General features: G+C 47.9%; 4 protein-coding genes across 4 annotated transcripts; 1 reads left to right on the plus strand and 3 right to left on the minus strand.

Moving 5' to 3' along the window:
* Positions 1-4,196: 4,196 nt before the first annotated feature.
* On the minus strand, positions 4,197-5,063 carry FMAN_01874 (uncharacterized protein; the record flags this gene model as incomplete). Its single annotated transcript, XM_041823889.1, has 1 exon — positions 4,197-5,063. One exon carries the CDS (start codon positions 5,061-5,063, stop codon positions 4,197-4,199), a length of 867 nt encoding a protein of 288 aa, XP_041677221.1.
* A 634-nt stretch (positions 5,064-5,697) lies between these two features.
* FMAN_01875 (uncharacterized protein) lies at positions 5,698-8,436 on the minus strand (the record flags this gene model as incomplete). The annotated part of the gene is made up of 4 exons (XM_041823900.1): positions 5,698-5,804; positions 5,974-7,615; positions 7,664-8,083; positions 8,134-8,436. The coding sequence occupies 4 exons, from the start codon at positions 8,434-8,436 to the stop codon at positions 5,698-5,700; spliced, it is 2,472 nt and encodes an 823-aa protein (XP_041677222.1).
* A 1,027-nt stretch (positions 8,437-9,463) lies between these two features.
* FMAN_01876 (uncharacterized protein) lies at positions 9,464-11,029 on the plus strand (the record flags this gene model as incomplete). The annotated part of the gene is made up of 4 exons (XM_041823911.1): positions 9,464-9,520; positions 9,568-10,032; positions 10,084-10,239; positions 10,286-11,029. The coding sequence occupies 4 exons, from the start codon at positions 9,464-9,466 to the stop codon at positions 11,027-11,029; spliced, it is 1,422 nt and encodes a 473-aa protein (XP_041677223.1).
* A 159-nt stretch (positions 11,030-11,188) lies between these two features.
* Positions 11,189-12,148, minus strand: FMAN_01877 (uncharacterized protein; the record flags this gene model as incomplete). Its single annotated transcript, XM_041823922.1, has 1 exon — positions 11,189-12,148. One exon carries the CDS (start codon positions 12,146-12,148, stop codon positions 11,189-11,191), a length of 960 nt encoding a protein of 319 aa, XP_041677224.1.
* Positions 12,149-13,045: the final 897 nt, after the last annotated feature.

Here is a 13,045-nt window from a genome sequence, read left to right on the forward strand (position 1 = left end):
GCCTAAACCACGGGAATACAGAGAGCGTTCCTGACGCCAAACGCGGAACAGGGACATGGATTTGAGAGATTATTTGACATCGCTTAAATCGCGAACAGAGAGAGAGAAGGAAATGATGCAAAAAAAAGAAAGGAGAGGAAAGTGTCGTATATGTACGCATTTCTTGGCTCTTCCCTTGCATTTGAGTCACGATACGAAAGAAAGAAAGAAGAAGAAAAAAAAAGGCTCCCTACTTCTTGAGTGCGCTGATGTCTCGGACCCCTGGCCTTCTCTCCACCAGACGATAAACTCCTCCTACCACTGTGAGATATGGATGGATCGTGAGATAGCCGAATAAGAGAATTGACTGGATGATCAATTGGGAAACTCGAATGCCAGTCTCCAGCCACGTCAATACCACCTTTTCTTAAGCATGAATGACAATTTGCATGGTACGGTAAAACATGCCAGTAAGCAGCCATCCCTGCTTAATATACCTCGTAGCAATATATACAGGGTCCCATCACGAGCTCAGCCCAGCTCAAGATACAGGCGACAAACACTGTAGATGCTCTGATATACTGTACAAACAAAATACAATCTCAAATGCCACGTGGAGAGGTGCGTAATGCAGGGGGGAAACACATACCCGAGTTGGTTTGCCAAAGTCTAGACCCGGAACAAGCAAGCCCAGAAGTATGTCTCCCTCCATCATCTCAACTCTGATCCGGATCGAGACACGCTCTACTCCGTAGCTCTCCCCTAAAAAAAGAAAAGGGGCCCGCTGAACCTTTTCTTGTTTCCTTTTTTTTTTCATCCCTTGTGATGCGGTGCAGCTTGACGTGAACCACTGGGAGGAGACGAGTCGTAAACGAGCTTCTAGCCCGATGATGAAGCCTTGCATATAATTGCTTTTTTCCCCATAATATGCAAGTCAATTAAATGCGATGAATCAATTCCGGGCAGAGTTCCACAGAGCCGGGACCCGTTCTGCACTACCTTTTTTTTACTTTGGAGGCTTTGAAGCCAAGTGGGTTTTGTTTTGGGCTTCACAACTCTGTCTAAATATGCTTGCTTGCCTTTTTCGCAAACGGCACTCGAGATATCTTAAGCTTTACGCGAGGCTGTGCCGCATTCCAGGTTCCTGGTGCTTTTTAAGTTAAGTTAAGTTGGGGAGATCAAGTCAATAAACTGGTTCTTGTTTGCCTCTCGTTCCAAAACTGATCTGTAGTTTTTCGTGATCATCTCCCTGCCTAGACCTCCACTGCTGTGCTGCTTAACCCAACATCGCTGCGGTGCTGTAAATATCTCGAAGGATTCAATGTAAGGGAGCTTTTACAAAAGACAAAGTGATGATGTATCGTACCATTATGCGACCGTTGCGCATGTGCAGCTGAGACTCTTTTGCTTTTTCCTCCTCGGCCGTCACGTTTTCAAGCCCGAGACTTGCACACCTCGTAAAAAAAAAAAGAAAGTAATCGCCCTCGCAGCTGGAATGACGCCAGACTCAATCCCGCCCGCAAGAAAAGAAACCTAACCATCCAATCGAACAATACCAAACCCCCGTTTGAGCAAGATTACTCCACAGGAAGCAAGGGAAGCAAACACAATTGAACATGTCACATCCCGTATTTCTGCAAATCTGACGTCTCACACGAAAGACAAAAAAAGCTGACTGATGTAACGCTGGACGCCCGATGGGCGACGGCTCGGGACGGAAAGGCAATCTCACACAATGAGATAAACTGTGTTCGCGCTCTCTATTGTCTCCATTGTGCATGCACACCTTATCTGCTAGCAAAAAGGCAATTCGTAGCCACCACCAACTGTGCTTAGTATCAGTGCGCATCGGCCGCGTAGAGCCTCCCGTATCTGAGCACCCATCTCCAGGTATTTTCGTGGCGTTTACATACAGGGGGGGCTGTTAATCTGCCCGCACTGGAAGTGGCTTTCGCATTTCGCGGCTGGGTAATTTACATTGGAGGGGAGCGAAGGTGGCTTGCGTTGTTGTTGAACAGAGGGTATTGTCGATGAACTCTGTTGTAATTAGCGCTGCAATCAGAACCATCTAGACGTCTTGTTCCTCACCAACACTCTTGGGAGTATTGTAATCGACACCAACAGAAGTGGCACGGCACACTCGCGGGCAGTTCCCTCCCGCATTGGTCAGTGCCAGAAGCAATGCTCGGACATGACGCCACGATTTTTTTAGATCTGGCCCTCTTCGCAAGCCGTTGATTTTATCCCCGCGTGCACTCTAGCACTCTTCACCCACCCAGTACACAGTAGTCTCTGCACTAGCTGCGCACTACCAGCCAGCCACAGACCCCGTCTAGTCCCAACAGACCGGGACAGCACACGAGAGTGATGGGGACTCGGGAAAATGCCAAAATCAGTCCGAGCCCAGGAGATTGGGTTTGGCAGTGGCAATTAATTGGGGAATAAAACAGGCGTCGCGTAATAGATCAATCGAATGGACACATGCAATTGGCTCGAGGGATACGGAGATGCAAATTACCGTTTCGTTTCGGACGACGCTACTATGCTTCGGAGTAATTCCGCTGGCCACTGTCATTGGCACCCGAGTGCTTGGGTCGTAGTCGTAAGTACTCTATCCACATTTAGGCGTGAAACGGTCCATCAATGAGAATACCATGATGCGACAACAATATCTCAATCTAAAACGCCTAATGAAAAATCTCTTCCTTTTACTATCACCAGGACCGTTGCTGGTAGATCGCGGTTTCACATCTAGATCCTTCCGACTCATTGTGTCCACACGGATCTAGGGTAAGCCTGCGCCTGGAAGATTAACAACATGAGATGATGCGTATATTGAAGTGTTGGTGGTGTCGGCTAGAACAAAACAGGGGAATGAAGACGAGGCTAGGCAAAGTGTGTGTCGTCGCGTACCTGAAGATCGAGCTACGTTGATTGGCAGGATTGGGTCTACTCAATCGGAATCTTCCATTGGCGCTAGTTAGAAGTAAAAGTGAATCTCAGTTCTTGCTCCGAAGAGGAAGTTGGAAATTGCGATTACTATTGTTTGTATTTGTCGGAGCGATACATGTGCTTCATTTACGGGGAAAACTCGCTCATTTGTCACAGGGTAGGTATTGTTAAATACCGACGGGTTAATTCACATGTGAAGCCTTCAAACTGCTGAGCTACCTTATGTATCGTGTAAATGTTTGCCTCATCATCTATGCCACTTACGCAGCAAACACAGCATTTAGCTGACAGCAAGATAGATAGCTTTATGCAAGGTACAGACATCAGCCCTATCACTTCTCACATCACCCGATCTCAATACCCATCTCTCACAAACACAATCTCGTAGAATTACAAGGCATCGCAATATCATCTCACATCCACTTTCAAAGTCCAGACCCCGGCGCCCTCCGCGCTATTGACCAAACAACCCAGACTCCGCCACTACCGAAGAATCGCGGTAGCTACCAGCCCACAAGTCTTTTTCTTCTTCACTTGGCAGTGACACCATCAAATGACGAAGTTGGCCGACGTCCCGAGGAATGCGGAAAAGCCTTGGCCACCGATTTAAAGAGAAGTCGCCACCAGGTCGGTATTTGGTCAATGCAATCGTTGTCCGTAATGATCGACAAAGCGTAAGCGAGAGCGTTCACGCACGTCAAAGATGCCAAATCCTGCTAGTCTTTTTGTCCGGCGCGTGCTAATCGCCCACCGGTTCTACCGTTGACAGCGGATAAACCCCTGGATGACAGAGCTTTGATGATGGACTAAAGTGGTGATCTCTAGCTTGACGGTGTGGCTAGACTTGTTAAATTCATCGGATGATGGCCTGGGGACCAATCTACACGTTTACGAACTTACCATACCAAGTTTGGACAAGTTTGTTTGTTCTTGAGATAAAATGTCACAAATCTCGCCTGTCCGCGGGTGCCTAGGATGATGCTATCTTTCAAGGTGCGATAAAGAACTGGTCACAATTCGTCCAAGTTATACTAAAGATGCCCAAGTTTAACCTAACGTGGTCTAAGAATTAATTTATGCCACTTGAAATCATCGTCCCGAGTTTCTTACTCCCCTGGTTCGGAATTGTTGAAAACTGATATCATGATTACCCTACACAAGGAGCAATGGATTCCGCATTCAGGTTCAGCAGAGGTAAACTTATGTGAATTTAGGATATATCTTTATTAAGTTTAGGATTTCTTTTGCCAAGTTCATTGTAACACTTAAAGTGGAGGTATACCCGCGCGCACCTCTTGCATCATCTCGACCATCTCGTGGTCAAGTAGTGCATACAGCCTCACGTTGGCGTCTGAGTTTTGTAGTGACTTGACACAATCAAAGAGGGCTATTCTGGCTCTGGGATCAGGCTTGTGTGCAGCAAGAGCTTCGTGCGCGGGCTGAATAACCTTGCTAATCCATTCCTCACGACACTTGAGCTGCATATGTTGGAACGGCTGCTGATACAACCAATCGAAATTGTCATCGACGTCGAGTCCGATGATACGGCACATGGTCTGAATGCATAAGGAGTCGCGTCGCTGCGTGATAGTATGGGGGTTCTCGGCGAAGTGCTTAAGTTGTTCGATGTCCCGGACGTACATCTTCCTTGCCTCTATGATGCGTTCCATCAGATCAAGAGTCTTGATGACTCTGTGCACATCCATGGTGTAAAGCCAGTCGAAGAGATGGGCCCAGGCGAAGTGTGTTGCTACCGATCTGCCCTTCAGGATGTGCGTGACGTTGTCGATGAAGTGCTTAGGGGCGACGTGCTCCCTGGCCCAGGCACGGTTCACAGGCTCAAAGAGCAATCTCATCTCGATGCCGTTGGTGTCTTTTTCAGAGTACGGAATGGGCCTGAAGGCTTCAGGCTCGGGGGGGAGGTTCTCGCAGGTAGGCAGTCCATCGAAGCCGGTGATCAACTTGCTTGTGTCGACGTCAGGGTTGATGTTCGGATTGTCGCGATGGTGGCGGATCCATGCGAGGCGGCGCTCGAGTAACTGCTTCCAATGATCCATCAAGCCGGGGATGATGCACGATCTGCTGCCTCCGCCTTGGAGCTGGATAAGGGGACGTCGGGGGCGTTCGGCCATGATTGATAATGTAGAATGTTTGGAGCGGGCAAAGATGTTGTAGAAATGAAATGGTTGATGGGGATGATGCTGATGACAAAACGGGCTGTTTTGATGATGGATTCTGGTGAGTGATGAAGAGCGAAGGAGCAGGTGTTGAGAGGGCTTCTTATAACCCAGGCAGCTGCGAACAAGGTTACTGATTGAAATCCCACAAAAGTGTATATTCATATGTTCAATCAGGAGATTTATTCATATATATTACCTTCCAAGAACTGAAGTTAACCTTGAACCTTGAGTATATTAGCTGAATATGTTTCGCTGAGACATCATAAGCTTTAACCAACCATCAACGGGACGCTTGAGGAAGAAAAGTGTATCACGAAACGCATTCCTCTTGTTCGTTCTTCATCTGTGCCTGACCCTTAGAGAAAGCAATTCCCCAAGAGAGGAAAGGAAACCCACCACCTTGATCCTAAATGACAAAATGATTTAGGTAAATTTACGTAGATTTAGGAGACTCTTTGCTAGATTTAGGATACCTTTTGCTGATTTTATGTCAATACATTATATTAAGGTCCGGCGTCTTCTTGCTCCCCGACGACTCCTCACGCATCCTTCTTTCGGGCAAGTTACAATTTCAACGAGCTGATGCCTAGTCTGTAACCACGACACATGGCAGAGGAGGCGACGGTTGAAGAGCAAGGACGAAGAAAGGGGGGGTAACAAAACTCGAGACCTGCGCTCTAAATAAGAACAAGACTTTGGTCATTAATAAGTTTATTAAATGTGGCAAATTTCCCTTCCTAAGGTAGACGAGATCAGTCTCCCCCTCTTCTCGTCGGATCCTGCAGCCTCGCAAGCTCCAACAACAACCTCCAAGTATAAATCGTCATATCAACCTCCCTCACAGCCCTGCCCATCCACTCACTCCCCTGTCTCGCCACCTTCTCCGCCACCTTCTGTCCCGCCTCGTTCAACGTCAAGTAATTCACCAGCTCAGGTAGTTCCTTCAAGCTTTGGCTGACGGGTATGTAATGCACCCACGGGACCAACCGCTCGTCATGCCACTCTCGAAGAAGAGCCTGTTTGAGGGGGAGTGTGTTTGAAGACAGGAGCTTGTAGTAGCGCCCGCTTATACCGTTGCCGTCGAGGTCGAATGCGAGTTTTGAGTGGAGTGCTGCGTCTTTGTCGGCCCATGATTTTACGTTGAAGAACGTTTTTTGATCGCGGCAGAATTTGCGGTCGCATTGGAAGATTCTTGTGAAGCCGACGTCGTATAATCTTCCGTTTAGAAACCATGACTTGACGGTACTGATCACGCCGTTTTTCTCCCTAAGGTATGTGTGCTCTTGCTGCCCAAGGTTCTGCGCCAAAGTCACGAATCTCTGCCGTTGGTGGTTCCGCCACTGATCATCGAGCGCGTAACCTCCTGTAGTCGAGCCAGTCCAGTACAAGTTGTTCTTCTTCTCTGACCATGGAATGTCTCGGGTCTTGTCGTACTGAAACTCTTCTTCGACGTATGCTGGACTTGGAAAGAGGATATCGCCCATTGTTGAGAATGCACCTGTTGACAAGACTGGTGCTAGACCTTCAATAAGACGAAAGGTCTTTGGGCTGATGAATGCGCCGTGCATATCTTTGTACTCGGGATGTTTGCACAAATCTGAACCGGAGAGGTGGTCTTCAACAAAAGGGAGCCCGAATGTCTCGACTATAGATTGGTCGTCCCTATAGGTCTTATGTGATGGGCAAGACCGTGTCAAAGCATCCCAAGTGGGCTTCATCGACATGTCATTCAGTCGGATAGCTTTGTCAACACTGCCTTCTTGTGATGGTATGATGACCCTCGGTTCATCAAAATGGTTGATCAGAAACTTGACATCCGGCAAAACTCCTGGAAGGTTCCACAACAACTTATCAAAAATATAGCTATAGTGCCGATCATAAGAACGACTCGGATGCCGACACTTTGTCTTCGCAGTCTTACCCGAAAACTCACAGAGCCAAACCTCACTACGCGGGGTATTATATACCCTTCCAATTATTTCAGAAACTTCTTTCCCACTGAGTTTCAGAAATGGCGATATGGCACCTTGAATCGTGTCAAACTCATCAATGATGGGTGAATTATGCTTCAGGGCATATTGGAACCATGCTTCGAAACCAGGTGGTGGATCAAGACCGTATCGCTGTTTGTACTGCTTCACTGCTGCTGGGTATGTTCGAGATTGGTTTTTAAGTTTCCTTTCGAAGATTGGGGTTGCTTCTTGAGTTAATAATTTGATGGGGTGAGATTGGGAGATGAATGTGGTGGATGATGAGGATGTTGCGTCGTGGATCATGTATTCGCTGTAGAGATAGGGAATAATGGATGCTAACAAGCAGGACCACAGGAGAGCCTTGCCTTTGGATTGGTTAGGGAGGAGTTGAGTAGTTTGATGAAGGGTGAGTGCCGAGACTGCGACGTGAGACAGGGCTTGAAGTTGAGAGGTTTGTGAGAAGGGGTTTCTGGCGCATGCGAGAGCGAATGTTCCTATCGTGGTAGCTATGCACCAAGAGGTTTGTCGTGCCTGGGTTTGTTAGTGTCTGTGTACAAAATGGCCGACAGGTCTACGTACCACCCGAATGGTAAAGAACCAAGACAAGGCCTTAACTGATCCCGTAAAGAGCACGAGAATGACATTGCTGTTTGGAGGTCCGAGGATAAACGATTGGAAAGCCACCGCAACGAAAAGGAGGACTATCGTTCGGCCTGCGATGGCCTTGATATTTGTCTCGATGTCAACTGATGAAAGCGATAATATTTTCACTTTGAAGCCAGGACTGATGACGCTGTAGACAATAAAGAGAGAAGCCACTAATATGATCGATATGAGGGAGCCGAAGAGATCCCCATTTGAAAGTGAGAATGCCGAAAGGATAGCGACTAGTGTGGTTCCTTTGATGGTACTGATGAGGGGTGAGGTAGGGATTGGATCAGATGATATGCTTGATTGAAAGTACGCCTGTAGTGTAAGGAGAAGAGGCGTCAAGAGAGGCTCCAGTGAGTCAGCATGTTTTCACCGGATTAGTAACCCGTATAACTTACGTAGAAACCAATGGTCATACTCTCAGCCCTGTAAAAAGCCGCAGCTGCGATACCCAAGGCAACAAGCCATTGCGACAAAGACGAATGACGCTGTTTTTGCGGATCATTCAGTAACGGCGAAGACGGCCGGATGTTTGGTAAAGCAGTATGCTTTATAAGAAAAGGCAGAAGTACCCAACAGACAATCTCAGAGCACAGCTCCAGCCGTCTTGAGGGGACATATTGTGATACCGTCGTGAAAACAACAGCGGCTGTAGCAGAACCCACCACGTGGTCAACAGCGTTAAGGGGCGCCATGCCCATTGTGAATAGCGTCACCTGCGAAACATGAAGGGATCTAACTGGCAAGGCAAAGCTGAGGGATTAACAGGCTCAGCTGAGATCAGGAACAAAGTAAACCTCAAGAGAGCGTCTGCCAGTAATTTCAAGGGAAAACAATACAGAATGTGAACAGCAAAACCCTCCTTAAAGACTCCCCCGTCCCCCCTCAACAAGCCAAGCGAGCTTGGCATGCTGCTAAAAACATCTTGGCGCCCACGGTGAAAATTGCCCGGACGAATTGAACGACCAGGCACCTGCATAACTATGCTGTTGGTCCAACAGTGAAATGTGACAGTAGGAGAATCCTTTGTGGCTGTGTCCATTCTACGTCGTCACTTTAGTGCAAATGCCGGGGTGTTCATCTCGTATCATGACGATTTCCGACGATTCTATTGGACGGGAGTCAGGCTGTGCCGATCATCCGCAGTTAAGCTGTTGGTTTGACATTCTCTGAAACGACCAACACGAGGTTCAGAATAGGAAACTGCCGAGGTACCGAAGAATCTCGTGGTTCCCATTTCTCCGCGGTGTTTTCTCAATTCTTATGCAGGGAGAAACGCGTAATTCAAAGTTTGTGTTGAAGCCAAGGAATTCGATCAGGAGGCTAATTCAAGCTTAATAAGGTATTCGCTGGGATCAGCGCGCTATGAGGCCAGAAGCGGTTAGTATGGGGCAGTGTACGCTGCGATTCATCTTATTCGTCGTCATGATTTGTTAAGGCGAGTCTTGGCTTTCTGAAGCGAGAGATTGGGTTGAGAGTCTTATTTATTCTTTCTTTGGAGAGAGTCGATATCGCAGCCATTGTTATCCAGGTGTATTTCTCAGTGATACAATAGTATTGATTCTCAGCGATAGAACTACGTAGAAGCCGCAGGATATCATTGTCATGTCGTGCAAATCATTATTAAGCCGCGCGTCTCAAACAGTTTAGCTGCTTGGCGAGAGTAAGCGGGGGATAATTGTACCTGCACAAAGCATCAAACCCGTTCAATTGAGGTAAAACCCTGCGATGGCCGGCGTTCCTAAAGCTCAAGGTTGCGACGCGTGCCGTAAGCAGAAGAAAAAGGTACGCCATGACAACATATGGATGCATGACGGTGCTGATGAAATCAGTGCGATCAGGCTAAACCCGCTTGTGCGCGATGCACACGCCTCAAGCTCCAATGCACAGGCATCGGTGTAAAGCGCTTCCTCTTCAAGTCCGAGAACAACCAAGCTGCCAAGAAACACACCAAAGCAGTAGCTGGGCCGTCTTCGGCGCTGAGTAATGACAAGACATTAGTGGCGGGTAACTTGGTGCATATCCTCGAGTTCGATAACCCAGGCTATGACATCTCAACGTATGGCTGGTTCGTCAAAGACTTGCCGCGCCACGTCGGGTCGAGTAAACCGCTCGATGCAGCTATCGCGGCGTTTGTAACGGGTTTTGGACCGTTGAAGGATAGGAGTGCTTCAAAGGTTGATGCGTTGGATAAGTATGTTTTTGCGTTGAGGGTGTTGAGGGAGTCGATGCAGGATCCTAAGCAGGCGTTTTCGGCGGATAATATGTGCTCGATCTACTTGATATCGATCTGCCAGGTATGTATTCTACTCTGTGCGGCACGCAAATTCTAATTAGGATATTCATAGGAATGGCTTGGTAGTGGTGGGAGTGGTGTCACTGGTCCGGGCAGTGTCAATTCGAAGCACCATGAAGTGCTCGCCTACTTGCTTCAGAACGCCACCCTCAAGTCTCAATTTGACCCCTCCGATAAGCCGCTCATGCAAACCATATTCTCCATTGTGGTAAGTCCCATCCCCCTACTTCTCACCATGTCCTCACAAGTATCAGGTCCTCGAGAGTTTCACCAACCTGAATATCCAACTCGGCCCATGGTTCTGGCAAGCTCTCTCTATCCTTGGCGATGCAGCACGCCCTCTCAAATCAGGAGACGGCACCTCTTTCGCAAGCCTCAATATCGGAACGATGGGTGAAATGTCCTGCTTCATCCGTGATCCTGATCGATACCTCTACCAAATCCAGTGCACATATGCTCTTATCCAGACAGAACATCCGAGGCTTATCAGAGCAGCTGAAGAAGCAGTCGCTAAAGCAAAAGCATCTGGATCAACGTTTCTTCAGAGAAGAATGGGGATGCGTTTCCATACAGCGATCGCCGTGATACTGTCGATGGCTACTATTCTGAACCGTATTTTACGGTCCTACGATGGCGATCCTGTTCTTGTAGCGGATGCTAGGCGCTATGTTGATGAGAGTATTGTATTAGGCCGAGCTGCTAGTTATAATCGCCCGATTGCAGCTTCTGCGGTGGCTTCGCCTCTCGCGCTGTCGTTGGCTGCGTTAGATGATTACAGACGCGAAGAAGTTGAGGAGTTGCTCGTGGAGTATCAGACTGATTTCCCAGGTCTGAATTACTTTTCTGATGTCAAAATGGTCAGGAGGGGGTTCGATGATATTGATAAGAACAATCAGAGGAAAGTAAGATTGCTGTTATCAAGTGAAGAAGGGTTTGAGGGTGGTTCAGGAGATAATGACGTAGATACCGAGATCGGACGGGGATGTACAATACTGTAACGAAAGACAAGACCAAGCAGAATCTCCCAATATCTCCTCCACTCAGTCTTCCGACTAAAAGGTAGTTATCAGGCGAGAACAAAGAATACATCCCTTATATGTTAAGTTTTCGTGCTGGGTCTTGATCTCCAGTTGACCCCTCAATATCATCACGGCGGCTTACGCTGCTTGCTCAATATCCTTCAAAAACGCAACAATCGCCTCTACCATCTGCCCCAACCCTGGATCCTCAAGCGGGTAATGTCCCGCCCCCTCTAACATAACAGTCTTGACCTTGACCTTATCAGCATCCTTCAAAAAAGCTTCCGACACCCAAAGAGGCGTCCACCTATCTTCCGCAGGCTGCGTCAACAAAATCGGACACGTATCAAAGTCCTTCGGTTCCTTGGCTGGTTTATACGTTGTGAACGAAGATAAAAAGCCCATCGATACCCATGCGTTTGCCGAGCTGTTGTCGCGCATACAAGCTGCGAGTGCTTGGGGATTGTTGACGAGTGTTGACATTCGACCGGTGATGTACATTGGCATCGACATCCATCCTAGACCGAGAGCGTGCATCACTCTCCCCATTGGCGCACCGATACGACTCATGAAGAGATTCCGACACGCAGCGTCAGCAACACTCTGGATCCTCATATCCATGAAACACATGCCCACAATCCCCCTAACACGCTCATTCATCCCCGCAACATGAAACGTCAGACCACCCCCAGCACTCAATCCATAGAGCACAATAGGCCGATTATCACTCTCATACTCATGGGCCACAAATTCACTCGCAATATTGACCCACTCCGCAAAATCCCAAACATGGCCCTTTTTCGGAACTGTGCAGCCATAGCCTGGCATGTCGATGGCGACGAGTTCAAACCCTGCTTTGTGGAGGGGCACGCCGAGAAGCATTGACATCATGCGTCCGTTGGTTCCCATACCGTGATGCATTATGAGTCTGACGCTGGCGGAGGAATTGCGCCATCTGTCGAGATGGAGAGCGTGGCCGCGGTGATGCCATACTTCCTCGGTGGGAGAGTGATCGGGTGTGAAGTGTAGACGTTCAGGGAGGAAAGATTGGATATCTCTCCATTCTTGTTGTTTGGCGTATGTCGGAAGTTCAGACATTTTGATGTGAGTTCTGATGGTGATGGTATGTCATTATTTTATCTGGTGGGATATGGTTACTTATAGCAAGTCTGCGGTGCATCTATGAGCCCAACGGAGTTCCGCTCAGGGAGCCAGAAAGCATCTGACCCTGAGCTTGGGTGCTAAAAAGAATTAGACAATAGGCAGCTAAAACTATACTAAACTTGCCTAAATACTTTTGTCATTTGGGATAGAGATTCTAAGTTTTCTTGCCGCTCAGAACTCTTTCGTAGTGTGCGATTCGCTGACGTGAGAAATTGACGGAGTCGGGAAGATATTCGCACTCGGCTCAGATCGTGTGGCAGCCACCTTTCAAGAGATCCAATTATGGCTGACGGGAATGTCCTAAGGAACACATATGGTATAAGCTTAGTAGATGATAGGACAGGAAATTCTTCTTGATGTAACCCATCTTCTATATGCTGGTGCTGACTTCTTAGAATCGACTTGGGGAAGCTCTTCTCATTACAGACTCGTCATATTAAGCACCATATCTGATGCGACACGTAAGCAACTTTTAGCTGTCGAGGCTCATTGCTATTGGCCGTGGGACTGTCGAGTAGTCGCTCTCGGATGTTGGAAGCTCTAAATTGACATGTGGCTTGGGCCGAGATTCAAGGGATTGAGTGTCGGGATTGGGTCAAGTTCAGATGAAAAGGGACAATACGAATGGTAGGAAAAAGTTCGCTGTCCAAGGTGGTGCCATATGAGCCATATGATATTTGTCCAGTAGGGATATGATGACATTGACCAATTGAGTTGATGCCCCGATGCTCACCGAGAACGCTGTTACGACATAAGAAACTACTCGCAACTGATGAATTTTGGATACATCCTAGAGCCATGCGAGGGAGAAGAAATGTTTAGATCTTCCGG

Source organism: Fusarium mangiferae (assembly GCF_900044065.1).
Source record: "Fusarium mangiferae strain MRC7560 genome assembly, contig: FMAN_scaffold001, whole genome shotgun sequence".
Lineage (NCBI taxonomy): Eukaryota > Fungi > Ascomycota > Sordariomycetes > Hypocreales > Nectriaceae > Fusarium > Fusarium mangiferae.